The sequence below is a fragment of the Phytophthora sojae genome, assembly GCF_000149755.1.
Source record: "Phytophthora sojae unplaced genomic scaffold PHYSOscaffold_1, whole genome shotgun sequence".
Classification (NCBI taxonomy): Eukaryota; Oomycota; class Peronosporomycetes; order Peronosporales; family Peronosporaceae; genus Phytophthora; species Phytophthora sojae.
The window spans coordinates 1,059,812-1,085,802 of record NW_009258115.1 but is presented as its reverse complement, the minus strand read 5'-3'; the positions used below and the strand labels follow the sequence as shown (position 1 = coordinate 1,085,802).

The 25,991-nt window shown below is 53.4% G+C and overlaps 12 protein-coding genes across 12 annotated transcripts; 6 read left to right on the top strand and 6 right to left on the bottom strand.

The window, feature by feature from the left end:
• Nucleotides 1-81: 81 nt before the first annotated feature.
• Nucleotides 82-432, bottom strand: PHYSODRAFT_320685 (hypothetical protein; the record flags this gene model as incomplete). Its single annotated transcript, XM_009515773.1, has 1 exon — nucleotides 82-432. The coding sequence occupies one exon, from the start codon at nucleotides 430-432 to the stop codon at nucleotides 82-84; it is 351 nt and encodes a 116-aa protein (XP_009514068.1).
• A 759-nt stretch (nucleotides 433-1,191) lies between these two features.
• PHYSODRAFT_472002 (hypothetical protein) lies at nucleotides 1,192-2,505 on the top strand (the record flags this gene model as incomplete). Its single annotated transcript, XM_009515772.1, has 1 exon — nucleotides 1,192-2,505. The coding sequence occupies one exon, from the start codon at nucleotides 1,192-1,194 to the stop codon at nucleotides 2,503-2,505; it is 1,314 nt and encodes a 437-aa protein (XP_009514067.1).
• Nucleotides 2,506-3,336: 831 nt separating this feature from the next.
• On the bottom strand, nucleotides 3,337-5,183 carry PHYSODRAFT_320683 (hypothetical protein; the record flags this gene model as incomplete). Its single annotated transcript, XM_009515771.1, has 3 exons — nucleotides 3,337-3,609; nucleotides 3,686-3,759; nucleotides 4,973-5,183. 3 exons carry the CDS (start codon nucleotides 5,181-5,183, stop codon nucleotides 3,337-3,339), a joined length of 558 nt encoding a protein of 185 aa, XP_009514066.1.
• Nucleotides 5,184-5,681: 498 nt separating this feature from the next.
• PHYSODRAFT_320682 (hypothetical protein) lies at nucleotides 5,682-5,942 on the top strand (the record flags this gene model as incomplete). Its single annotated transcript, XM_009515770.1, has 2 exons — nucleotides 5,682-5,693; nucleotides 5,754-5,942. 2 exons carry the CDS (start codon nucleotides 5,682-5,684, stop codon nucleotides 5,940-5,942), a joined length of 201 nt encoding a protein of 66 aa, XP_009514065.1.
• Nucleotides 5,943-9,237: 3,295 nt separating this feature from the next.
• Nucleotides 9,238-9,777, bottom strand: PHYSODRAFT_353346 (hypothetical protein; the record flags this gene model as incomplete). The annotated part of the gene is made up of 1 exon (XM_009515769.1): nucleotides 9,238-9,777. A coding segment is annotated over exon 1 (297 nt), but the record flags the coding sequence as incomplete, so codon positions are not given.
• A 723-nt stretch (nucleotides 9,778-10,500) lies between these two features.
• Nucleotides 10,501-11,300, bottom strand: PHYSODRAFT_320679 (hypothetical protein; the record flags this gene model as incomplete). The annotated part of the gene is made up of 3 exons (XM_009515768.1): nucleotides 10,501-10,644; nucleotides 10,742-11,116; nucleotides 11,184-11,300. The coding sequence occupies 3 exons, from the start codon at nucleotides 11,298-11,300 to the stop codon at nucleotides 10,501-10,503; spliced, it is 636 nt and encodes a 211-aa protein (XP_009514063.1).
• Nucleotides 11,301-12,477: 1,177 nt separating this feature from the next.
• Nucleotides 12,478-13,699, top strand: PHYSODRAFT_467264 (hypothetical protein; the record flags this gene model as incomplete). Its single annotated transcript, XM_009515767.1, has 2 exons — nucleotides 12,478-12,694; nucleotides 12,783-13,699. 2 exons carry the CDS (start codon nucleotides 12,478-12,480, stop codon nucleotides 13,697-13,699), a joined length of 1,134 nt encoding a protein of 377 aa, XP_009514062.1.
• Nucleotides 13,700-14,000: 301 nt separating this feature from the next.
• Nucleotides 14,001-15,464, top strand: PHYSODRAFT_473469 (hypothetical protein; the record flags this gene model as incomplete). Its single annotated transcript, XM_009515766.1, has 4 exons — nucleotides 14,001-14,261; nucleotides 14,354-14,878; nucleotides 14,956-15,269; nucleotides 15,362-15,464. The coding sequence occupies 4 exons, from the start codon at nucleotides 14,001-14,003 to the stop codon at nucleotides 15,462-15,464; spliced, it is 1,203 nt and encodes a 400-aa protein (XP_009514061.1).
• A 1,099-nt stretch (nucleotides 15,465-16,563) lies between these two features.
• PHYSODRAFT_255262 (hypothetical protein) lies at nucleotides 16,564-17,266 on the bottom strand (the record flags this gene model as incomplete). The annotated part of the gene is made up of 4 exons (XM_009515765.1): nucleotides 16,564-16,780; nucleotides 16,822-16,883; nucleotides 16,946-17,177; nucleotides 17,238-17,266. 4 exons carry the CDS (start codon nucleotides 17,264-17,266, stop codon nucleotides 16,564-16,566), a joined length of 540 nt encoding a protein of 179 aa, XP_009514060.1.
• Nucleotides 17,267-17,873: 607 nt separating this feature from the next.
• Nucleotides 17,874-18,683, top strand: PHYSODRAFT_477538 (hypothetical protein; the record flags this gene model as incomplete). Its single annotated transcript, XM_009515764.1, has 1 exon — nucleotides 17,874-18,683. A coding segment is annotated over one exon (810 nt), but the record flags the coding sequence as incomplete, so codon positions are not given.
• Nucleotides 18,684-19,001: 318 nt separating this feature from the next.
• PHYSODRAFT_475269 (hypothetical protein) lies at nucleotides 19,002-21,893 on the bottom strand (the record flags this gene model as incomplete). The annotated part of the gene is made up of 4 exons (XM_009515763.1): nucleotides 19,002-19,317; nucleotides 19,408-19,685; nucleotides 19,725-20,594; nucleotides 20,709-21,893. The coding sequence occupies 4 exons, from the start codon at nucleotides 21,891-21,893 to the stop codon at nucleotides 19,002-19,004; spliced, it is 2,649 nt and encodes an 882-aa protein (XP_009514058.1).
• A 1,162-nt stretch (nucleotides 21,894-23,055) lies between these two features.
• Nucleotides 23,056-25,000, top strand: PHYSODRAFT_320673 (hypothetical protein; the record flags this gene model as incomplete). The annotated part of the gene is made up of 2 exons (XM_009515762.1): nucleotides 23,056-23,138; nucleotides 24,622-25,000. 2 exons carry the CDS (start codon nucleotides 23,056-23,058, stop codon nucleotides 24,998-25,000), a joined length of 462 nt encoding a protein of 153 aa, XP_009514057.1.
• Nucleotides 25,001-25,991: the final 991 nt, after the last annotated feature.

Below are 25,991 nucleotides of genomic sequence, written 5' to 3'. Positions count from 1 at the left end.
AACAGCGAAGCAAACAAAGCGGAAATTTATTTTTTTATGACGCACTGACCAGATGTTGGACCGACGCGAACCCATACAAAGTCACTCAAACCGTCGCGCTCTCGATGATGAACAGCGGCTCCACTGCAGGCACTTCGGCGCCATTGTTGTCACGCGCTTGGAGTGCAGCTCCTGCACCATTGCTTGTCGGACCAGACGACGCTGCATTGCAGCGATCCATGTCACTAGATCGGCTTCACACTCGGGAGGCAGCAGGGGGGCAGGTCCGGGCCGTTGGCGCTCAATAGATCGACCTTCGATGCGCGCGGCGACTTTGCGCTTTAGTGTTGACAACGACACTGGTGACGGGTCGGCCACGGCTGCGAGCTTCTCTCCTGCGAGGACGCGGTCGATACCTTCTTCTAGCTGCTTGTCTGTGAAGGCCGCCTTCATCTTACGCTCGACCTGATATCTGACGGGATCAGCGTAAGGAAAAATGAGGGCCAAGATCTGGTTAAAAAATATTGAGCCAATCAGAGCAATATTAGTCCAAATAAGAAGATTGGATTGGATAATAGTCGCTTTAGTCCATGAACTGGTCAGAGGTCATGAATTGGTAAACCACGTTACCAAAATTTAGTGTGAGTCAATTTTTGAGTCCACTTACTCTATTGCCTATTTTTTGGTACCTCGAGCTCCATAGTTTTTCCCCGAGTTCACTTGCACTCCTGGAAGCTTATGGAAGTCACCCAGTACTGTACGGAGAAAGCATCATCACGATGCTTTCTTCCCAGCCTTTCCCGATTAATCCGAGATTCAGTCGCACTTTCCGCTAATGAATCAAGGAAGCCGGTGTGCAAGCCACGACCGGATGTGCAGACATCTGCCGGTTTGTGTTTGTGTTTTTCGCGCCCTATTTTTCGAGACTTGTTATCACCGCCAGCGACCAACGCTCGAGAAATAGCCCTCACGAGAATAGCGCCGCAGGCACTCCGCTTTCGGCCTTGAGGCGCATCAAGTCTTGCGAGCTCATAGCTGACCGCCATGAGCACCCGGTTGCTCGAAGGCATCGAGATCAGGACGTCCCGCGTCGAGTTTGACTCGCTCGCGACACCGGAGACGCCTAAGGATGGATTCAAGTCCCCGATGATAGAGGAACAAGAGGAGACAGTCCCGCCGAGTGCTTCGTTCGGGACTTTGCTGGTCATCTCGATGCCTCGGATGGCCATCCGAATGGCGTGGGCCGCACAATGGGCAGCTTTAGGGCCGTATCTGCAGACGATGCTTCCTCGTTATGCGGTGCAGTTGACCCAACTCTCCGGCCCGCTTTGCGGTGTATTGATGGCGCCAATTGTCGGCTTGTACTCTGACCAGCACACCTCAAGGTTCGGGCGCCGTCGTCCGTTCCTCGTAGTGGCTGCAGTCGGGAGTGTTATCTGCTGGATACTCATGGGGTATACTCGGGAGCTCGGAGATGCCTTGGGTGACGTGGGGTCTGGGAAGAAAGGAGAAGTCACAGACCGGAAATGGACAGCTCTGCTTACGATTTTCTTCTATCTCTGGATGGACATCACCGTCAACGTCGCGCAGACCCCAGCGCTGCTGCTGATCTCGGACTTTGCGGGCACTCGACAGACTATCGGCGCTGCCATGGGGCAAGGATGGTCGACACTTGGAGCGATCGTCGTAGCAGCGTACACGGAGTTTTTTGGCGCAGCTTACAACTCGATGCATTGGTTCCTGGGGATGCTGTCCGTCTTTATGGCCGTCTGCATTGGGGCAGCCTGCTACGTGGCCAAAGAGACGCCGCTGGGTCGAAGAACGCTGGAACAGAGAAATTGCTGTCAGAACGCGACGTACGCGTTTGGATCAATATTTTCGGCAGTGCGGACTCTTCCTGGGGTGCTAGCGGTTTATTGCACCGTCATTTTCCTCAACCAGTACGCTTTCGCAGCGTACAACGGCAACAAGGGAATGTTCTTCGGTCTCGAGGTTTTTGAAGGAGTTGCTAGCAATTCTGCCACATGTGGCAACGAGTGTTCGGAGGCACAACTCGATTATAATCGGGGTGTACGACTTGCTGGAGGTCTCGCCGATATGCTCTTTTGCGTTGTCGGGTACATTTATTCGTGGGTTCTTCCTCCACTGGTTCGACGATTCGGAGCGCAAAACGTAGCAACACTCTCGACTATTCCCCAGGTGCTGCTGATGGTAATGGCATTCTGTGACGTTGTCGCCCTGGATGTGATTATCGTGGCTCTCACATCGATCACTATCAGCACATTCTTCTCGCTAGTTGTGCCTATCATCGTACACGTGTTCGGACACACCGCCGAGATCGGCGTTTACGTTGGCGTTATGAACTCTGCAAACTCTTTCGGCCAGCTGCTCAACTTTATTGTGGGTTCTGCATTGGTGGAGACTTCGATGGGCTACAGGTTACCAGTCTTCGTAGGAGGTGTAGTTAGCCTGCTTGCATTTCTAGTCTGCGTTTGCTTCTTTAGGATCAAGATGAACTCCATGTGACTCGAAAATATCCACAAATTTATCTCTACGTACTTTGTACTTTTCCAGTAAAACTTCAAATATAGGCTAGCGACTTGGCTGTGCGAGCGCAACTTCTTTCATAAGCCCACTACTACACCATTGCACGGCGTTATTCTCATAACGCGCACTCAAATTCACAGTGTAGTGCATGACTATTTTTGAGAACCTGCCAGAAAGAACCGCCAAGCAAGTAGCTGCAATATGTCCGGGGAGCGAGGTGCGACCGCTAAGCTGTACAACAAAGCCTAGGAAGTCTCATTAAGGAACTTGCCGTAGCAAGTCTACCATTGCCGCAACACGCTGCCGTAGCATCTAGCATGAACTCGTCACTTTCGGCATATAGAGAGCTGCATTTTGTTCTTCCTTTCAGTGCTTTGCTGGTCAACTTCTCCATCCATACTCGATATCAATCAAATGTAACTAATGCGAGCGACGAAGCATTGAACGTCGACAACTCCTCGCACCCTGGGGTTTTGACAATTGTTCGCCTCGTCATTTCTAACTTCGGTTCGGCGTCTTAATTCGTGAACACATATCCTTGGCAAACAAACCGAGTTCTACCCTAAATCAAGGTGGCGGATCAACGATACCTAGGTTTTACTTTTCCTTACGTACTCATCCCTTTCAGAAAAAAACTTACACTTATGTGTAAGCAGAAAGATACTGCAAGTGAGCTTCAAGTACACATAATTGTAAGTTTTTCTTAGACAGTTGCTTCGTAAATTAAAACGAGCCAAACGCAAAGCGGATCTGTGTTCTAGCGTTTATAAGTTATCTATCCACACGAATTTGCACCAGCTTCATGCGCATCTAGCTTGTGCGCAAGGACGCTGTGCATCGGCGCGGGCAGTTCGCCTGCGTGGGTGCCGGCGTCGGTGCCGCCACAGCATCCAACCCACCGGGGCAGAAGGTCACGTCGACACTCGGCGTGGTGTCGGGGCAGGCGTGCGTCTTGAAGTCGTCCGTCGGGTACTGGTAGGCGTCTTCGCAGCCGTCAGCCAGACACGTGACTGCCGTGCACCCAGACGGCGCGATCTGCATCGGAGTGTTGAAGCCAACGCCGCCAGTGACCGCCTTGCAGTCCTCCAAAGACCAGGTCGCAAAGATAGTGATTTTAGCATCTTGTCTGAAGTTATTGAGAGCGACTAGCTTTGCTTACCCCTGTCTGAACTCCAGTCGGGATGATGCTGATATCGTACCAAAGAAAGCCCCACGACACCGAGAACTCGGCCACTGCAGCAGCATGCAAACATTATGAGCAGACCTCGACTAATACGGGAAAGGTCAATTTTCCCACTTTTTCAGAAAATATGACCTTTTTGCTCTTCAAAAGAGCAAAATATGGGAAATATGGGATTCACTATTTAATAAGTTATTGCTATTAAAGAAAAATCAAATAGCTACGGCACAGCATAGTGAACCACCAAATTCGTTTACGAAGCATTCGCTGAGGTTTTTGAAGCTGTCTGTTTTTCATTGTGAGAAATTGGACCCAATAATTACAGTATTAGTCAAAATTACGAAAATTATGGCTACCCCGCAGAACGTTGCTAATGAAGCTAACACCGTAGAAGCTTCACGAAGGCTCTGTAGTGCAGTGCTTGAGTTGAATAACACTTGGGGGCTGGAGTGGCAGTGACAGAGGCTGGTGATAGGTATCAGCTGGCTATTTTGCACAGGTCATCGGCATTTCAATTTGTTCATGATTTCCTATCTATATCGTTTTGTTTTCACGTAAAACAAACTTAATCTCAAATTGTCGCTGAACAGGCAGGAGCGTGGCGTGCGGGAACTAATATGGTAAACACATCATCAGGTACGAGATTTCGCTAGAGAAGGGAGGTTCCCGTCTAAAACGTGCTGGCAAGGTTAAATGTTTTTGATGCATTCAGCGTTTGCTGATGGTGTGGTCGACTTGTGTTATTCGATACTGTCCGAGCAAGCGAGAGAGGGTTGCAAAAATAACAAATACCTGCCTCATGCAGTGAATAAGACCTTTAGGCTTGCATGCTAGTATTTTTCGTACGAACCCTCTGCTCTTGTATATGCGAAACACAAGTCGCTTTCATCGAAAATGCGCTTGCTTATGGATCTTTATTGCCAAAATAGTGGATACGTGCGTTGAGCGGATTGTTTGCAGATACGCAAGAATGAATCATGCGATAAATAGGAGAAAATTGATGCAAGCAACACCACAACTTGCTATATAAAAACAGCTAGTTCCAGTACACAACAGCAGCATATACAGCAAAGTGACCAGGCTATTAACCCAGGTGGATAGCTCCAACAAAGCACTCCAATCGACGTTTCTACTATGAGAACCCTCAAGTTTCTCCCATATTCAGTGAATGGGAAATACGGGGAAGTTTCTGAAATTCCCGTATTGGTGGAGGTCTGATTTTGAGTACCCGCTCCGCTGAGCATTATCTACAAGGAGGCAACGTACGTGTGGCTTGAGGGTGCCAGCCATTGCGGATCATGCCGCTGAAGCCTTCTTCGAGGTACCGGGTCGTACTGCAGCCAGGGTCGATGTTCTCCGTGTAGGAGTTGTTGTACAGCTCGATGGTGGAGCTGCAGTGATTGTAGAAGTTCACGGGGATCGCATTCGTCACAGCCACCGCACTCGAGAACGTCGCCAAAAAGCCGTAGAGCTGCATCGTGAAAGTTGCGAAGACCGGAAGTTTAGAAATGCATCACCACCTGAAAGCCATGCATCGCCAGCATCTCGTTGCTGCATATTGCGGTGCTGTTGACATGACTAGTAGCACCGAGTGCTGGTGCCCTGCAACAAGTATCTCGTCCTCGATAGCTCTCCTAAAAATATGGCCACCGGTGCGCAGTGTCACATTCTGGCCCCGAAAGAACGAAGCTGTTGATAACGTTCGCCAAGTCGCCATGCCCGATATACTCGTTCGACATTCCCGCATGGATCGCACTTTAGATACTTCAAACATCGGCAAGTGCTCAAAATGTATTGAACCAACGACAGCGACGACGATCAAACTCCAGCCGACACTTCGAGAGGCAGCATCGCGCTGGTCATCGCTGGGAAGTTCGACGAGTTCGACGCATTCGTCGCGTGAGCCAACGCACTCACCGACGCAGCGCCGTCTTAACTGACGGCATCGCCGCCCAACATAACGGGCGACTCCCTCATGGTGGACATCGTCGCACACCTGGACCTCTTGGCCACTTACCGGCTCGGTAAGATCATATTGATCGCCCAGGACACGGCCCAGAGCAGCAACATCACGTCGCACCTCAGCGCCATGGGGGTGCATCCGTTCCTCCAGGCAGCCGCATCGGACGCTGGCTCCATCGCCAAGTTCTTCCTCCGCGAGTTCGTGGACGGCAGCCACGTCATGTTTGAGGCGAACCGTGCGCCGCCCTGTGGCCTGCGTCAGCTCTTCATCTAAGCCCCTTTCAAGCCCTGAGGTGTTTGTGCTTCGCTCCGTTATGCTGCTGAGCTCCATTCAGTTGGTAGTCGTAACCTAAAGACACACATACAACAGTCAGTCAAATACTAGGTAGTATCCACTACCATGCAAGCCACTCACTCTCCAGCTCCTCCACGAGCGATGACAGCGTCGCCATCTCCATCGCGCGTCGTCCTTTGCCGTTGCGAAGGTTGAAGAAGTCCTCCAGTGTTAGCGACGGCTGCTCTCCGTCGTCTCCAAGATCGTTAGCAGCCATGAGCAAGATGCGCACAACGCGAGTCCAGCCTCCTCGACACGCTACGTGCAGTGGGGATTCTCCACTGACGTCTAACGCGTTCAATCGAGCCCCGGACCGAAGCAGCAGCTCCACGACTCGACCGTGACCAGCTCGACAGGCTTCGTGCAGTGGCGTCCGGCGACTCGCACTGCAGTCGATCAAATTGACGTCTGCACCTTCGTCAATGAGCAGACGAACGTGCTCCTCCCAGCCGTTCCACGCTGCTACGTGCAGTAATGAGTCGCCACCGGCAGCTCCACGCCAAGCGTTCAACACGTAGTGGCGTCGGGTTTCGTCATCCGAGAAGGTGGCTGAGGACGGATCGTAGCGTGACTTGATGGCATTCCAGTACGCGCTGGTAGAACCGTTCTCCTTGCTGGTTTCCCACTCGTCAAGCACGCGCTGCCAGGACTGCACCATGTTGATCATGTCTTCGAGACGGCGACGGAGCTTGGCGGCGTATTTCGCTTGCAACGGGCGTTGGAGACTCGTGAGCGGGCGTGACTCGGAGAGCAGGCGGAGCTCAACGGACTCCAGCTGCGAGTCCAGCGCCCAACTCGCGCGACGTAGACGGTCGATACGCTCATGGAGTTCTCGAGCTCGTTCAGCGCACATTTTGTCAGGGAATAGCGCGGGATCGAGTGATTGGGCTAGTGAATCGCGGAACTGCGTCACGCTCTGCTCGGTTGGACGGCCCTGGACCTTCAGGTGGTGCCACACCAGTCGATCCTCTTCATTGTCTGGCATGCTGTTGCGTGAGCGTGAACGTTTGGCGTCTCGTTCTCCTTGAGCCTGGAGCCTCGCACGCTTCTCCTCCGCGATCTCGTGGTCGCGTTGATTGTCTCGCTCCAGTTTTTCGGCTAGCAGGCGTTGCTTTTCCGCTGCGAATGCCTCCCTGCTTTCTGTCCAAATGCGCTGGTACTCGACGACTTGGGCACGTTTAACGCATTCTTCTTCTCTCCATCGAGCCTCCAACTCCGCTTGTATTTTTTCCGCTTCTTGGTTGGAGGACCGGCGGGGTCGAGGTGGTGATTCAAGCTCCACCTTCTTCCGGGTGATAGCCACGGGCTCCATTAAAGCTGTTGAACTGCCTGCTGGAGTTCGAGAAGGTGGCTGGCCGCGTCGTGGCGGGAAGTACGTCGACACATCCAGCACGGAAGGCAATCGCGTCGATATGTCCCGGGGTGGACGCTGCTCTTGAGTTGGAATACTAGCTGTGATGTTTCTACTGCTTTGCGCGGGCTTCAAAGCAGAGCGAGCACTTGATTGAAGCTCAACAGGCACTTCGAGATCGCTAATGTGGCTCGAAAGCGTAGGAAGAGGAGGCTCCTCTACATCAGTGACCAAAGGAGGCAGCGTTGGTGAACTATCAACGTTGCACAGCGTTTCTCCTGATTCAGGTGGACTCGGATCAACCTCCTGAGGAGTTTCCATCTCTTTTGCTTGAGTAGGTACTTCCGCTCTTTCATCTTCCTCCTTTGACAATGGACCGATAGCTACACCATCCATACTTGTCTCCAGAAGAACTGGTGTAAGCGTGTCAGGTAGGGGCACGTGGTGTTGCTCTTCGCGTCTACGTTTAACTCTCTGTCGCGCGATGAAGCACCGTGCCATGCATTGAAGCGTCAGTGCAGCAAGCTCAATACCGAGTGGGGCGTCCATCTTCTGAGGATCCTCATCGATAAGTTCTGCGGGTATCATGTCAGCGGCTACGTTGACCTCCTCCGTTGTGTCACTCAAAACTTGGAGTTCAGCCGCGGAAACCTCCGCTACTTCAAAGCGGCCGTCGACCTCATCGTCCAAGGAGGGAGCTTCGGCATCCATTGGCTCAAGGGGGCTGTTGGGCCCATTGTCAAAGGGGCCTTCCACCGCCGCTAATGATTCATCCAGGTAACTTTCGGCTTCGTTGTCCCATCCAACTTCCGCCTCTACTGCCTCAATTTGGTCATTAGCCCCATCTTCGTAGAATACGCTCTCGGCCATTAGAGCTCCGCTGTCACCTTCCCCTGTGTCTTCAGCAGCTTCCCCCACTGCAGTCGGCAGCTCGTAATCGCTCTCTCCTGTCATTTTCCATTGCTGAACCATCATCACGAGATTGGTCTTGCTCGTATCTTCTAGAGGGGCTTCCTCCCCTGAGGCCACCACAAGGTCATATTGAGAACAGTCTTCGGCCGGGGCTTCCTCTTGAGGTGTGAGGGGTAGCTCTTCTAATGCTGGAATTGGATCGATCCTCGACGAAGCTGCACCTCCACCCGGAGTCCGAGGTCGGCTTTTTGCAGACGACGGACGAGAAGCCCCACTTCGAGGACGTCTTGAATTCGGAATGCTTCGAGCTGATGCACTGTCACGTGCTGAGCGACCTGAGCGTGGTCCGAGCTGCTGCTGTGTTGGCGTGCGAACAAGCACGAGTCTGCTGGACCCCACGGGTGTGTTGGAGGCAGCCGCAATAGCTTGCCGGACCTTTTCTTCGAACTCAGGAGTGATCTCAACTTGCATCGCCCCACTTCCCGGGCGAGCACTATCCGCCCTCGATCCTGCTTTACTTCTGGGTTCAGTGCTCACTTGTTGTGCTTGAGCGTCTTCTATATTGCTATCAATTACACTTTTAGCCGCTTCATCATTCTCTCCAGCTTGTTCTAGTTCTTGCTGCTGCTCTTGATGGTAGCGTAGGAATTCCTCTGGAGGGTCCCACAGACATTCGCCAGTGATGTGATTGTAGTAGTAGGGCACCCCATCGTCTTCATTGACGAGCATCATCCACGGACACGCCTCGCCATCCTTCTCCATGTCTGCTGGAATTTCACTCGCTGCTGGAGAGGGCACTTCACTCTCAACACCAAGATCAGCTGCATTGTCTTCGCCTTCTGGGGGCTCCTCCTCTTCGTCTCCATCCTCCCCTTCGCCACTGAGCAATCGATTTAGCTCGTCCATTTGCTCCGCGGTCGATGGTCTTCTTCCTCGACCTCCAGTCATCTCTAACACGTCCGAGTTTGTTGCGGCTTCACCTTCTCCGAGCTGTTCGCCAGCAGTTGGCGGTGGCGTCCACCGAGTCTCCATCGTTCCCGTGTTGAGATAGTAAACTCGGCCGCTATCGTCATAAGCCTGAGTCCACGGAGGGATGATCTCACTCGCACCGGCAAACTCTTCGACAGCACCAACGAGATGCGGTGGGGGTTCCCATGACGTCTCTCCTGTGATGGAGTTCCAGTAGTACGCCTGGCCGCTGGTGTCGTCCTGCCGCACTTCCCATCCAGTCTCCACCGTAGCTTGGTCGGGCGTCTGCTCTTCATTCATTGCCAAGAGACGCTTGCTGCTGTCTGGTGAGGATCTAAATATGCGGTCTGAAACAGAGCACTAAGCGCCGGGAAGAAATCTCCTCCATGTGCATTGCTGTCCAAGGCAACTTCAACTTGCCGTGCGCTGCGATGATTGCAAGTTGAAGTTGGCAAGAGTGATTGTCGCTGGATTGCCGCCGCTCTCTGTCTTCGATTTTCGCCGTCGAGCGCAGCACACCCGTCCCGCCACCATGAATATAGCCGACAACGACTCCCCTGACGCCATGATGAGCGGTGAGGCATCAGCTGGGACTTCGGCGCGCTCAACGCGTTCGTTAAGCGCATCAACTCGCTGGGGTGGCCAGCCACCCGCACAACGGCCAGAAAGAAATCGTTGATGGCACGGCGCCGCTTGCAGCCCACCGCACGGCGAAACGCTTCTCCTCGTGCAGACCAAGGCGGAAATCGATGAGATCATGGCTCGCCTCAGCGCCAAGGAGGCCCACCCCTACCTGGAGGCTTCGGACGAAGGATTCAAAGTTTGCGAGACAGAATGCGTGCGCCAGCTCTTCGCGTAAGCGGCTGTAGGAAGCCACCGACACGCATTGACGAACAATAAAGTTCCTTCAAGACTTGATGTTCCCCAGGGCAGCAACCCCTTGAATTGTAGGCCACCCACTGCCATCGTGATGGCTTAGGAACTCTCCGAGGCGAAGGCTGTTTAGCATTGTCTGCAGGGTCATTACAGCCCTGACTGAACAAGACACGGACGGCGCAGGTTCAGCCCCTCGAGTGCAGTTCCACAACAATGCAGTAAGCGACAAGAGCACCTATAGCACCAACCACACATTCTCCTTTAAATAACAACAAGAACAGTGAGCATCAAGGGAACACCATACGTGCTTTTGCAAACGGCTACCGGTCGAGCTACTCGCTGCAGCTAGAGACGTCGCGACGTCACAGATGGCAACACCTATGCTGCTCCTCACTTGGCCTCGAGCTCCGCAACCAGCTTGTCGTCCTTCTCCTGGCGGCGGCGACGCACGTCGTGGTTAAATATGCGCGCGATGTTGACCTCGGTGGTGATGATCTGGTCGCGCAGGAACGACAGATCCTCCTCAATTTGGCCCTAAGATTGACACACACACACACACGAAACCCAGCACAACTTCGTCAAAACCCCACTCCCAGCACCCACACAGCCCTCATTCAATAGCTCAGCTCACCAGCTTCTCTGTGGCCGAAGCCACGTTCTTCTCCAGCAGATCCTGGGCGTCTTCGTACGGGTACTCGACCATGACCTGCGCGCCCAGCCAGATGCAGACCTTGCCCACGGAGCAGTCCACCGCCGCCTTGGCGTACACGTTGTCGGCCAGATTGAACTGCGTCTGCAGCGTCTCGCCCTCGTCGCGCTTGGCGATCAGGTGCCGCACCATGTCCAGGTCCTTCTGCGTGTCCGGGATCTTGCGCTTGAACGTCTCGCGGTTCTTCTGCAGACTCGTCTCCATGAACTTGTACTTGCTGTACATCTGCTGCAGCGCGCCCACGAGCGGCTCGATGTTTTTGACGCCGCACGCGTCCATGAAGGCCTCCACCGAGTCCTGCAATGTCGAAAATGCAAGCTGTTAGCACCCTTTTTGACGCTTAGTTCTGGACAGTTAGACGCACCACGAAGACGGCGGACGGGATGCCGCGCGGGTTGCGCTCGCCCATGATGGTGGCGTTCAGGCGCGCGAGCGCCTCGGGGCTCTCGAGGCCCGTGGACGTGGGGGCGGAGCTGGCCATGATGATACGTGGGGTAATAATGGCTGGCGGCGTGTGTCAAGGTGTCGTACTTAGTGGGAGTCCACGATCTGGAATTACAAATTTTGTAGTTCTAGATATTTGATGTGGTACAGATGCACGGTGGTGATTCTGACGACGGTGGTTGCTCGCCATGGTTGCAGAGGAGAGTGGTGGCGTTTAGACGTTGATTGCGTTCTTGAAGTACAGTACCAGCTTACAACCTCGCAGAGCTTGTGTGAGCGTGTGAAACCTCGTCGACTCAACCAACTCTCCTTCGTGAGCAATGCCTGACACCTGCAGTCTAAGCTAGCGACGGCGATTTCAGTGCGGAGTGCGTAACGTTCTCGAGCATATTTGCCGCGTCAGCCATCGTCGACGATTAAAGCGCTTATCCTCCTTCTTCTTCGGACAGAATGCTCAGTGGGCTCGTGCCCCTCCGCCTGTTGCGTTGTTATTACCTGTAGCATGCGACTGCGGCGACCCACACAATTTAAGTTGAGACGGACGCCGTCCGTCGGGGCTATCCCCGCTACAACTTTACCTTGTCATTATCTCAGGCGGCGCATGCCACGCCGATCGTCGCGCAGTCGACTTCCTTGCCTTAATAATATGCCTACGGCTCTCTCTTTCTCTTTCAGTACTGTAGTCAGCGGCAGCAGCGCAAGTCACAGCTCCGCCACCTCCACTGCACCAAGTGCAGAGGCGCTGCTGACCTTGTCCAGCTTTGCCGGCCGCACGCCAAGTTGCAGTGGTCGACCATGTGTAACTTGACGCGGTCGGTATCAGCGACTGAACGACCGGCTCACCTCCGTCTTCAGGGCAAGGGGAAGTCAGAAATGATGCGCTCTGATTGGCTCGCGCCCTTTCGGCAGCCAATGAGTCGCCGCAGTCTCCACCGAACTCCCCACCTATCACTTGGCTCGCCTTTTGCAGTTGACACTCTAGCAGCGGCGGCCGCCACCTGGTGCACGTCCTGCACGCTTGCGGCCAACACTCGACGGCCCCGGACCAATGGGCGGCGCTGTCCGCGATCAACAACGCCAGCATGCGAGTCACGCGCGCTCACTTTACATTTCTCGCCTCTGCCGAGACAATCAGCCTGCTCCACCGCGCGCCCCAGCCCACTACTGTAGGTCGCCGATACTGTACTCGCGCAACAGAGCTCCTGTACGCGACAATGCTCCGCTTCGCGCTGGCTGCTGCGGGCCTGTCAGCCTACCTGGCCGCCGTGCAGGCGTCGGTCTCGGTGACCATCTCCAACAGCTGCTCCGAGTCCGTCGCGCTGTACGACAACAGCGCCACCACCACGCTCGCCTCGGGCAGCTCCACCACGCGCACGCTGGCCAATGGCTTCGTCGGAATGTTCCGCAACGGCGTGTCGGACGAGGCCACTCGTAAGTCTCTCTTACCATAGTTGAAGTCTCATCCGGATGAGCTTCGGAACCGCGCCGGATATTGGTGCTGACTCTCTTGTCCTTGCAGTGGCCGAGATCTCGGTGGACTCGGATGGCACGCCCTGGTACGACATCAGCATCATCCCTCCTGACCCGGGAAGCTGCACGAGCCTCAGTGCCTGCCAAGCGCAGACCGGCAAGACCGGCTTCAACACGGCCATGCAGATCACCCCGCAGGACAACGTCGGAGAAGGCACGTGCAAGGTGCTCACGTGCGAGGCGGACGGATGCGCGGACGCGTACCAGTACCCGAGCGACGACACCAAGACCCACACGTGTCCGGAGGGTACGAGCTTCGAGGTGACCTTCTGCCCCGGCGGCAGCGGTACCAGCACGAGCAGTGCAACGAGCACGCCGACCCCCACTACGGCCACGCCCACGCCTACTACGGCGACCCCGACGCCCACTACAGCAGCACCTACGGCTACCCCCACGCCAACTCCGACGCCGACGCCAACGGAAGCGTCGGTGTCGAGTTCGGCTACATCTTCGGCCTCAGCTGCTTGGGGTAGCACTGGAATCCAGGTCCAGAGCGAGAATTACTCCAAGAACTTCACGCTGAGTGGCACGAGCGCTAGTGCCAGCGCAGGATCTGCTGGTCAGGCCGGCGTTGCGAGCGCTGGCGATGCCACCAAGACCACGAAGGTTGTCACAGACTCCACTACTACCACGCAGACGACAGGCACATCCACGACGACCAACTCGAGTGGCTCGGGTGGTGCCGTTCAGGTGACGACCAAGTCTTCTGATGACACCACCTCCTCGTTGACGTACATTGTCGTGATTGGCGGGTGCGTGATCGGCATCGCTGCGGGTGGATTCATCTACGCGGTGCAGCAGAAGAAGAAGGCGCTGGATATGGAGGCCAAGAGCCCGTTTGATAACGGAGACCACTCGTGTCGCGATGTGTCGGTGCTCGTGTCCACGCCCGGCGCCAGTTTGTAATCAAGCTACAAGAGCCATGACGTTGTTACGCCTCCTCTCCTCCTCCTTCCAAGCGCTTGGTTCGCTACCTTCACGACGTGGACCATCATTTCACTCGTTTCGTCCTCACCACAGCTTTCGATTTTGTATGTAGTGTGCTTGCTTCTCCACGTCGAAGCACACGCAGTTGTTAGCATTTTAAATAATGAGCTGGCTGGTTTGGTGGGTCGCGGTGTGCTCCTTTGGTTGCATGAAGTTGCTGTTTTGATCTGCACTGTACCTAGGCGAAACGCCGTTGCTTCATTCAACTTCTCGATCTAAAATGGAGGAAGACACGTCGACTACGGATGCCACGCTTTCGCCCCAAGATGAAGCCGAGGGAGACGTAAAGCATGACGGGATCGAGGAGGTCGTCGCAGCCGAGAGCAGTGTACCGGGCCCTCTCAAGCGAGAGCATGTGACCAAGCGCCTAAGTGTTTTGGGACGCAACCCGTTCACGCAAGCACACATATACACCACCGCGACGCTTACTGGCTTACACCTTTCAGACGTCGAAGCGATTCGTGAGTTTCCCCATATTCAGGTGCGAGAACCCAGTCTTGACCATAATGAATTATTGTGGAGCTTGATAGATCCATTGACGTTCTTCTCCTCTCCACATTTTGCCGTTCGAAGCACTTGGTGTGCAACCAAAACGAGCTCCAGTCGCTGGCGCCGCTGCAAAATATCCGGTTGCTTTTGACGTTAGACGCTGCTGAAAACCATCTCACGGAGGTATTAGACTTCGAGGTGCCAAAGTGCTGTCCAGGTAACGCCTGGGTGGATGGAGCTCGGTGGATCGGATCGCTGCTGCGCAAAGCCACACTTGACAAGAATCGCATCGTGTCCATGCCTCGACATGAGCTGGCAACAACGCATCCCTTCCTGCTGGAGCTTCGTTTGGCACACAACGCAATTGAGGAGATATCGAGCGTGAGTCAGCTTCGCTTCTTGCGGCTGCTGGACCTCTCTCACAACCGCTTGACGTCCATGCGTGGCTTGGTGGCTGGCGAAGAAGCACCGAGAGGACTCCAGGCGCTGGAGACGCTGTTGTTGAGCCACAACCAGCTCACAAACATTGATTCGGGGGTCGCTCTACTCCCACGACTGACACACCTGGATGTGGCCCACAACCAGCTTCAGACACTGTCGAGTCTCGGGGTTCGAACGCGTTGCATCGTGGCATGACCCAACAGGAGTCTAACACTTGTGTGCTGTGGCTGATATTTTGCAAACAGGACTGCATCCGCCTACAGCGGCTGGAGCTTGCGCACAACCGCGTGACGGACATCAACGAGCTCAACTGCTTGGCTGGTCTCCGCTTCCTCGGGCATCTTTCGCTCGATGGTTGCCCGCTCGTGGAGGCGCAAGTCTCGCGTGTGTTCTACCGCGCACGAGTGTTGCGAAGGCTGCTGCAACTCCAGAGGCTGGACGACGAGCAGGTGACGTCCAAGGAGAAAGTGAAGGCGCTCGTCATGCACGGCAGCGACCTGGACGCGCGTCGACGCGTCGCAGCCAAGTACCTGCCAGGCCAAGAGTTCGCCGACTTCCTGTACGTTGATCCGTGTTACATACGATCAAGTTGAAGTGATCTACCGTTTTGCTAACAATTAGCGATGCTACTCTTGACGCGTTCATCATTAGCCCCCCGCTTGACTTCGAGGGCGACGAGCAGCTCGAGCTCCCACTCCGTCGAACGCCGTCGAGCATTCCAGTCGACGACACGCAGAACCAGGCGAGCGAGTGAGCTGTAACTAAGAGTTCGGAACTGGCTGCAGAGCGGCGACTACTAAGCCAAGAGCTGTATGGCTCGGCCCCTCGGCGCCCACACAAACGTTTCCTGTATGATCTCAATGCAATCCATTTGCTAACGACGCAGAAGCGGCAGTCTTAGTCGTGCTGTTCGTTTGTGTGGCAATGGTGACCTCATGCCATCACCCACACGCTCTGACGAAACGATGTCGAAACGGACGCTTGCTTCAGTTTTGGACCGAATCTGAAAAAAAAGGCAACTTGCATTGGGGTGAGTCAAGAGCCCGCGATAGTCATCGCGCATTTGTGGCATCACTGGTTCGAGAACTGTTCAATGGGGACTGGAAGAAATCTCTGGATAGGGAACATGGAATGATGTATGCTGCGAAGCCGACAACGACAACAATGCCGATGACGACCCAAACCGCGGCATCGACAGATGTATCCGAGGCTTCGGGCGATCACGCACAAACGTGTGTTGCAAGAGCGTCCTCGGAGGTGCTTCAGGGAAGGAGTCGCTCAATGCGGAAATGCACTGTGTGCAAGTTCGAGGGCAGAGATCCTACCGAGAAAACCGACTACTGCGAGACCCATCGAGTTGCGTTGTGCAAGCGCACATATCCTGTTGACCCTACGAAGCAGCATCTGTGCCAACAGCAAACTTGGACTTGCTGGCAGAAATACCATTTGTTTTACTTGCCGAAGCAAGTGTACACTGTCGACGGCAACTTGCGACGAACCTCTCCAATTTATGTAGCTAACCGTCCATTTCTGAAGGCCCGCCAAGACCAAAAGAAGGCTAACGCAGCCACCAAGGCGTAACCTCACATCATTTTTTCAAGATAGTCAAAGTCAACTAACCATTTATACTTCACTGCACTAAGTCACACCTATTCCATCTGCCCCCGCTAGTCTTGATGCCGTAAATGCAGATTTAGCTCGTGGCTGACAACATACTGCTTTACCACTGGTGCACCATAGCGGCAAGCTAACCACACTCCGCTGCGTATAATCCGACAGGATGCAATTAGAAATTCCACGCGCCTCCAAGCCGAACAATAACTCCCAACTGTGTATATGTCAGCGAAGACGCCTCAGACCACATCCAGCACGGCCACGTTCGCCACCACCACATCTGAGGTCATGCTGCTGACGGCGCTGCCACGGCCGCTGCCCTCGCTGCCCGAGTCGCCCGCTACCATTGCGTCCGACTCCATGCTGACGAAGTTGCCTCCGATCTCCTCCCGTACGGACACGATCTCTACAAAGGACGTCATGCTGTTGATGCCGCTGACGGTACTGCTGGCACCTCTACAACGGTCTCCTTCCGCACTGTCGATGCATTTGCGCACGCTGTCTGGTCACCGGTCACATCCTTGCCAACCTCCGTGCCGGTGGAGGCACCCACGACCACCTCCAGCACGACAACGGTCACGCCCAAAGCGTCCGTGGTCATGATGTTGCCGGCGCACACACGGCGCTGCGACCGCCGTTATGCTTGCTGCCCGAGTCCCCCGCCGCCATCGCGTCCGTGTCCGTGTCCATGTCGGCGGAGACGCCCCTGACCGCGTCCTCCAAGGCCACGATCACCTCCATCGTGTCCGAGACCCTGCTGCCGATGTCGCTGGCGGCACTGCTGCCGCTACTTCCGGCGGCGACCTGTGTGCGGCTGCCGCTGGCGTTGTGCTCGACGATCGCATCCGTGCCCCTGGGGACACAATAGTGTTGATAGATATACTACAGAAGACACAATAGCGTGGGGTTTTACCTATCCCTCTTAGCTGTATGATTGGTCATAAACGGCGAGGAAACTGCCGTGGCTCAGAAAATTGCTGTTTCAGTTATCTTGCTACTACATCACCAGTAAAAAGATACTTGATGTATCATTCTGGTAACAATAGGGTTAAGCTATCTATCGTTTTTTTGGGAGCCCGGAGGTTGCTGGGGTCGACAAATTGTTTCAGATAATTCATCATAGGAAGATTTCTCGCTGATCGTCGCCATTCTTCGTCTTCCGAAGCTCCTCGCTCAACTGAGTGAATACGCTCTCGTCGACGAACGCAGCCAAAGTGTCGGAGTCCAACTCGCTGGATATGTCCACCTGCAAAGCAGCACAGCAGTACACAGTCAGCAAAGTGGCAGTAGTATCATGGCGGCGGTGGCGAGAATGGGGGCATGCCTGCTACCGTCTTACCCCGTACCAGACGCCCAGGCATTGAAATAAAGTAGAACGCCTACTAGGCGGTCTATCCGAATACAACGCCTAGGCGTTCTAATAGTGTGAAAAACTAAAACTGAGGCCCTGGTGTCCATAACGTATATATCGCTGCGATACTCGACTTTCACATCGTTCGTATTGCGTCAAAAACGCAGTAGGAAAACGTCGAGAAATCCTGCAGTTGTCGAGTACTACAAGCAGAGCGCGACGCCCGGCAGCCTCATCATCGCCGAGGCCACCAACATCACGCCCACGGGCCGCGGATCCTGGGGCTCCCCTGACATCTTCGCGCCCCAGCAGATCGAGGCTTGGCGCCACGTGACCAAGGCCGTGCACGGCAAGATGGTCCTGCAGTTGTCGGACTACCGCACGGCCGCGGAGAACGCCCTCAAAGCGGGCTTCGACGGCGTCGAGCTGCACGCCGCCAACGGCTACTTGCTGGAGCAGTTCCTGCACGACGGCATCAACGACCGCGCCGACCAGTACGGCGGCAGCGTCGAGAACCGCGCGCGCTTCCTGTTCGAGGCACTGGAGGCCATCCTCGAGAGTCTGGACTCGTCCAAGGTGGGCATCCGACTGTCCCCGTTCGGCGGCAGCTTCGGCGACAAGGACTCGGACCCCGTCGCCACCTACACGTACGTGCTGAACAGGCTCAACAACTACGACCTGGCCTACGCGCACCTGATCGAGCCGCGTGGCTACCACGTGCGTGACCCGCTGGCACCCGAGAAGGGCTCGGCGCGGCAGTTCCGCGAGACGTACAAGGGCGTGCTCCTCGCCGCGTCGGGCTTCGACCGGCAGTCGGCCGTGCAGATCGTGGAGGAGGGCGCGGCCGACGCCGTGGCCATCGGCCGCCACTTCATCTCGAACCCGGACCTGGTGCGGCGCTTCCAACTCAACAAGCCCGTGAACGACTACGACACGGACACGTTCTACCTCGGCGACGCGCGCGGGTACACGGACTATAATACCCGTTCCTGCAGGACGAGTAGGTAGAGCAGTAAAGACGACGTAGACAGCAAAAGACGTGCTACTTCCGTAAGACTGCAAGGTGAAGCGTACTGGAGGTGGCTGCGTACTCTCAAGTAAAACAAATTGTTGGTAGTTAAAACTACCGGTAGTTGCTGCAGGCACCAGGCACGTACTGTTACTGCCTCGGTGTGGGCTTGGGCGTCTTGTTGGATCACTTGGCGCGTTTAGTGGGACGGCTTCTTCACCCTCTTGGTTTTCACGTGCTCGTTTCTTGGATGTTTCCGTCTCGCCACCTTGATCGCCTAGTGGCCCTCACCACTGCCACCAACGTCACTCTCAGCGTCACTCTTCTTCCTTGTCACCCGGCGCGTACGCTAGTGCTTTACGGGCGTTCTGCAACAACTTGTCGCGCTTCGCGGTAAGCGACAACTTTGCATACGAACTAGCGTCTTCGTTCCGTTTTTCATCTTCATCGCGATAGTCCAGGTCGCCCTCCACAAGCCCCAGCGGGTCATACTGAGACTCCACCATGTTTGATAGAATGGAAGCCACGCCGTCGCTCAGGAACGGGTAGGTGACCCTGTTGAGCAAACGGAGGCAGATCGTGAAAACAGGCTCCTCCTCCGAGACACTCGACACACTTGAGACGCCAGGATTGCTCTCGATCTTCGCCCGCTTCTTCGCCTGACTCCTGATCGTCCGACTCTCCACCTTCACCTCAGAGGCGTTGTCTTTCTTCTTGGGGGACTTCGGAAGATTGTCTTTCATTGTCGTGGCATAGATGAACTTGCCGTCACTCTTCCGACCGCGCACATTCATGTAGATGCGAATGGTATCACGGACATCCGTGGAACCCAGCGGTTTCGGATCCCTACCAATTTCATCAGTAGATTTCCCCGCTGACGAGTTCCCATCACTGTTCTTTCCGAACACAAACCAGGGGCATAGTTTCTCCGTCGCTGCCCTGGAAAACCCACCATCGACTGGGGAACGATTCTTCACTTGAATCAACATCATCAACACTTCCTGCTCCTCTTGTTCACCCCTCGTTGTCTCCCCACCGACTGGCCTGCTGTTGGATCTCTTCTTAAACATCGGGATCAACAAATCGGCTCCATACTGGTTACGGGGGAAAATACCTGCAGCTTGACGCCCCAGCAAAAACCAAAGCGTGTCTTCATTCGGCTCAAGCTGCAACTGCACAAAGTGGGTGAACCCCATGTACCAACCATCCCACTTCGAGCACCACTTGTTGAATTCTGGTCTCAAATTCTCCATGCTGATCATCCTCTCGAGATATATCGGCAGCTTTTTCTTGCCTTGTAGCACCTTCAAGAATTGCTGCACCGGTACAAATTGCCCGATCGTGTGGTAGCACTGGGAAAAGCTTTTGTCCCCCATCACACACGTGTCCATCGCCAGAAGCAGCAAAATCCGAGCAACCATCTCGCCAATTTCGCCAACTCCACCGGTGTCTAATGCTTCATCCAAAAGGAGGTTCTTGAGTTGCGGCAGGATATACTTTGCCAGACCATATTTCAGTTCATACCACACTTTCATCGCTCCTAAGGCGAGCACTGGGTCCGAAGCGTAGCTGGTGACGTAACCCTCTCGTTTGAAATTCACATACGCGAGAATCGCCATGAAGTCGGCAGTCGACCGAGATGCCAGAGCCGACGTTGAATGCGGGCGCACGCCCAGACGGCAAAGCATGGAGGCGACACCAAACATGGTATCCTTGTTGTACGCATTTTGCGAAGGGGGAATCCCCAGTAGCAGCTTGTTCGCCGCAAGATTGATCACATCTTCTCTATCCGCAGGATTGGGGCAAGTGCTGTACCACATCGGACGCCCCATGCGGCACAACGCGTGCCAAGCTTGACTCGCATCCCCGGTAACGATTCTCTTGTACATAGCTATCTTAGCACGTTCTTGCTGTTTCTTCTTCTCTTCGTCTTTTTCAGCTCCCACCGCAACCTGAGTTTCCTCTTCCATTTCTTCATCTTCTGCTCCCGCATCTAGTATTTCCTCTTTCATTTCTTCATCTACATCTTGGATGTCCTCTTTCATTTCTTCATCTTCGCCGGCTTGTTTTTCTTCACAGTATTGATCCCAGTGTGCGTCCATTGTCTCAGCTAACACAACTGGCGCAAACGATGCCAACTCTCCATCGAAAAGCCGAGATGATGGGTCCAACAACAGCGGAGGCGCCAGGTCCGAGATCCTGGAGTTCGTATCAATCAGCACGCCGAAAATGCATCCACGATGGCCGATATCTTTGTTCACGGATCTGAGAGCATTTCGCAACATTCGGAAGTCATTCTTCTTGCCTCCCTTCTCAGCCAGCAGACTTCTCGCTTCATCGATCACCAGAACCACGATTCTGCCATTTGGATTCTTCTCGGTGGAGGTATCCCCCTCCAGCGTGTCTGTTTCATCCGAAAGTTTCGCCTTTACAGAGGTGTCCGCTGCCTGTTCGGTAAACAGCTTCAGCCATTCCTTCTGAACGTCCGCCCAATGCTTGTTCGCGTAGACGTAAATTGTCTTCAATCGACTGGCGATGTCTTCCACTTTGGAGCCTTCTTGAAACAGCCAACCACGAAGCTCGCTCGTAGCCTTGGGAAACCCCGTCGACTCGTGCACACGGGCACACATGTACAGGACTTTCATGTTCAAGGCGCTCTTTTGAGCCTCAATCGCGAGCTCACGCACCATCCGACTCTTGCCGAAGCCAGAACTCTGCACGACCGCCACACATGGCGCCTTGTACTTTGTGGGGGTGTAGGCCTTCCAGCAGTCCCGCAGATACTGTGCGAGGTCGAGGTGGGCTTCGCCGAGGTACCGGCCCTTGGTGAACGCCTCCGCGATTCGCTCCATTTCATTTTCATCCAACTTGGGCGTGCCGGAGCGGGCTTCAGGGACAAACTTTGCCAGGAGGTCTTTCACCGTCTTGGCCGTAATGGTTTCCGCAAGATCGACCGTCACGTCTGGGTGCTCGTATACGATCCCAATCTTCACCTCCAAGCATCCCTTAAATTTATTCTGAGAGACCCGGAGTCCCGCGTCGCGATATTTTTTCAAATACTTATCGATGCGAAGAGGCTTCTTCTCCAGTGCTCCCTCGTTGCCTTCCTTCGCGTCCCCCAGTTTCGCGCTCAACTGAGTGAAGACGCTGTCGTCCACGAATGCGGCTATCTCCTCGACTCCAGGCTGGAGATCCGACTGGCTCGCCATGTCCAGCAGAGCGGCAGTGCGACTTCTCTTTAATGTAGACCACATATTCGCTTTAATTGGACATAATCACTATGTAGTTTCTGTTTTTATTGGACAAAAGTATTTAGGCGCACATCTCGCCAGGTTTATTATAATAACACATATTGTACTTTTTGGCTGTATTTGTGCTTTGCAATGATTTTGGCAATATGAGGCGAGATTTGCTGTATTATTACGACCACCTGCTAGATTTACGATAAATCGAGGTGCATAAATGGGTGGAGGCCTAGAATTACGCTAAAAGCGCCACAATTGCACTTTCAAAAGTGCAATTGTCTGCAATTCTGTCGGTTTTTATCCACAAGCACCTACACACACGGCAATTATGCATAAGAGGGTGGATGTGCTGGGGATCATGGACGGTGGTGTACTGGGCCAATGCATGGCTGCTGACAGGCCCTCCCAAGTCGATATATATATGAGGAGGTGGATTTATGCATAATTTTAGCAGGCCGTGTATCTTCTTTCACACATATTTAGGAGCAGGCTTTGCCATATTTAGCGTCTAAAATGGTCGGCAAAATAACTGCAAAGCACAATAACTCGTACGACTTATCGAGCACGACTATAAATCGTACTCGAGTACGAATTGCTGTAAGTCGTGGATGGTCAATCACTTGTGTCGAGCATTCGTAAGACAGTTTGACGACAAATCAAATGTAGCAATTTCATTGGTTAATATTGTATTATGTAGTTTTGAGTGTTGCTGAATCTCGGCTCGTAAATTGGACTGATTCATCTGTGTGCGCATTTTGCCCCCTTTACTAGAGGCAGCGCACTTGAAAAATGTCCGGGCTTTTGATCCTGACGCCATTCACTAACCTCCTGCTAGAAGATTTAAATATACTTGCCAGGAATGGAATGTAAGGACATCATAGCACAGTTATCATGCGACCGTTTGTTCCCGTAGTGGAGCAATGTTTCTTCGCTTTACTGGGGTGAACGACTGTTGTCGTTCACCCCACCACGCCAACTCTCCTTTCTACAGTAAAGTACTAACACTACATAGAAGATGGAGATTCGGATAGAGGGCGCATACGCAAACCAGTCTACGCTGTAGCATCGACAAAAAGCATGGCTGCAGGCAGTGGCTTAGTTGCAGGAGATACCGAGTAACTCGCCGATGCCGAAGGTCGAGCCCAGCAGCGATATGGCGCGCGCCGAGCGCCCGCGCAGCAGTGTGGAGCTCCTCCGCACCTCAGCGTCGTAGGTACAATATCTAGGTGTTATCGCCGTTGCAGAGTACGTGGTTGCATTTTGTTGCTGGACTGTAATGATTAGGTAAGAGGGGGTCAGAGGATCTCGGGAAGCCCACTGGCAACACCGTTCCCTGGCTGCCTCGCCTTCACAACTACTATGATGTACGCTCAAGCATAAAAATTACTACATTAAAATGTACATGTAGTACCGTTACGAGCTATTTGTCCCTCTTAGTCTACGTCTACAAACTTCATCGTAACTCCGTGCCCTTCAACGGCTGCACCTCTGAGTGGAACAGCTCCACGGACTGCATGCACGCGTTCGTGCAGTCATTATGCCGATATTTAAGCTTGCTGCCAGTGGCCAACTACAGGCACATCGCTTCGTGTGTGAACAGGAGGCTACTTACCCTACCGCATCATGCAACTGCATCGTTTCGGCGCTCAACGTTGCCACCGCGTCCGCGGCAACGATGCCGCTGTCGTGGCGAGCAGACCTGAACATTTTTGGCCAATTGTATGGCGCAAACTAGTGTCCGACAAACTGTCTTATGTTTTGACAGACAATATGCAATGTAGCCACTGGTATACAACAACCAAGATGTAGTCAAAACGCGTTGATCGGAAAGCGTAAGACGTTTTGTCTTATGATAGGCATTCTGGGGCTAAGTATCGTCTTACGAAAGAGTATGAATCAGCACTAGGAGCATCTCCACCGGTCGTGAGTAAAACTAAATTTTACCCCTTTTCTGTCAATATTTAATCATAGTTTTAGTTTTGTACAGCTCCACCGGTTTGAGTAAATGCTGAGCAAATTGCTCCATTTTTTACGCAGATCAAAGTTTTGCACAAGTTTGCCAACGGAGGAGGCTTTGAGTAAAAGGTTGAGTACATGTAAATGTCGACCGACCAGTAGTAGGGCCAAGTCAAGCGTTCTAAGCAGCGCAAGCGTCACAGACCGCAGTGTCGCCCTTGCTACGTCATCCCTGGGTCTTCCTCAACGTGCTGCCGGGCCCTTTATAGGGCTATACAGCTGTGCGCCGTCGCCATGGCTGGCGCCGAACCAAGAGCTTTAACGCGCTTGCTGCGAGTCTCAATTGCCGGTGGAGCTGCGCACTGTCTTTAGCACGGTTGTGCCGTTGTAGGCACGGATCTTAGGGCAATTTGCTTTTAGTTTTACTCAGCACCGGTGGAGATGCCCTAATAAGTAGTGCGCATATGGAGGAATTAAGTAATTCAAGTAGATTGAAGCATTTTTGTAAAAGTCTAAGTAGGTGAATGCATCAACTTGCAAGTAGATTGCCACAGTCAAAAATAACGTTTTATCAGAACTTGAAAACGCGATAAGAATTAAGGACAGGGTAAGATATGAAGATGATGGAGGACGAGCAAACGGAACATCAGCGATAACAAAATAAGTAGGTGCCTCATTATTGAAAACATCATGGTGCCAACTGCCCCCTGTGCAACACCAACTGGGTTGTCTCAAGTCTGCGGCAGCTCGTTGGCAAGCGTGCGTGCCTGGAAAAGCGGTACCCGATCCTAAAGGCTCAGCGACTGGAAAAGGCCCGAGCCTACAAGCGCGAGCACGATAAGCTGTACCACCGCGCTCGCCGTGACGCGCTTAACGAGCTTGACCTGCGTATCATCACTACGGCCGCAGGTGACGTGACCACGACTGTTGTTGAGTCGCTCGTCCTGTCTGTGTCTGGGGACATTGAGTTAGGGGGTTCAACAACAGCTCAGAGCTCACCTCCCCGCTCTGCTCGACGACGTCGTGTTTTCTCGGCACCAGCTCCCCCAACGGTGATCGACATTACGGGGGAGGAGGACCAAGACGAGGACCTATCAACTTGCGCCATTTGCTAGTACGCGCCAGTGGCGCCGGTCACCCCGCGCTCATGCTGACATGCCATGTGTGCCGAGTGCATGTCAATGTACGTGGCGAGAAGCATTCAGGCCGAAGATGTAGCTAACTGCCCTACGTGTAGAGTTCCCATTCGGATGTAGCCATCCGGCTAGCCATACAGCTTTATTTTCTTCATTTTTGAGTAATTAAAAATATTTTTTTCACTTTATTTTGATGAAATGGTCTAAGCAGCAAATGATAATAAATTTGTTGTATATACTTCTTCCATTTACATTGCGTCAGTATCAATAATAGCGCACAAGAACGAGTTGTATTACTGGGAAGTAAAGTCGTTCGATCGTGCGAATTGTTGCTATGGAATACCAATTTTCGTCAAGTCACAGTAAGCATCAAGGTAACACATTCGTACGATATTACAGATATAATATCTTCACTTAAGTTTATCCTTGCAGTATATTATCTATCCTTGAACTATCACGTGTATAATACTTTCCTTCGATCCAAGTTCTATTAAAGGTAAATAAGAATTTTATGATATCATTTTCGTACGAGAAGAATTTTAAGAAAACCAAGGTCCGTTCTCGGCGTATTGACACTAAGAATTCGAAATGTAATTTTTGCTTTGTTATGCTTTTGCAAAGACTTACGACTCTACTGCATACGTCTTGCAGCTCTAGTATTATTGAGTCATAGCAATGGCAGGCGACGCCACAGAACCTGGTCGTGCAGACCTGCGTTTGTTCTTCGGCTTTGGACCCGGCTTCATGTCACGCTTCCCTAAGTCAGCTTCAGTGACGATGACTTCAGGTACTAGCAGTTGAAGATCCTGAGCGATGGTCGCCGAGCGGACGGTCGGGACAAACTGGTAGTAATATGTCCGCCGCGCGACCGACACGGTGTGTTCCTTCCAGGCGAAAAGCTCGCTCACGTGCATTCCGTGATGAATTGCAGCTTTGACTGCATGGACACACGGGAACATCAGGTCTTGCC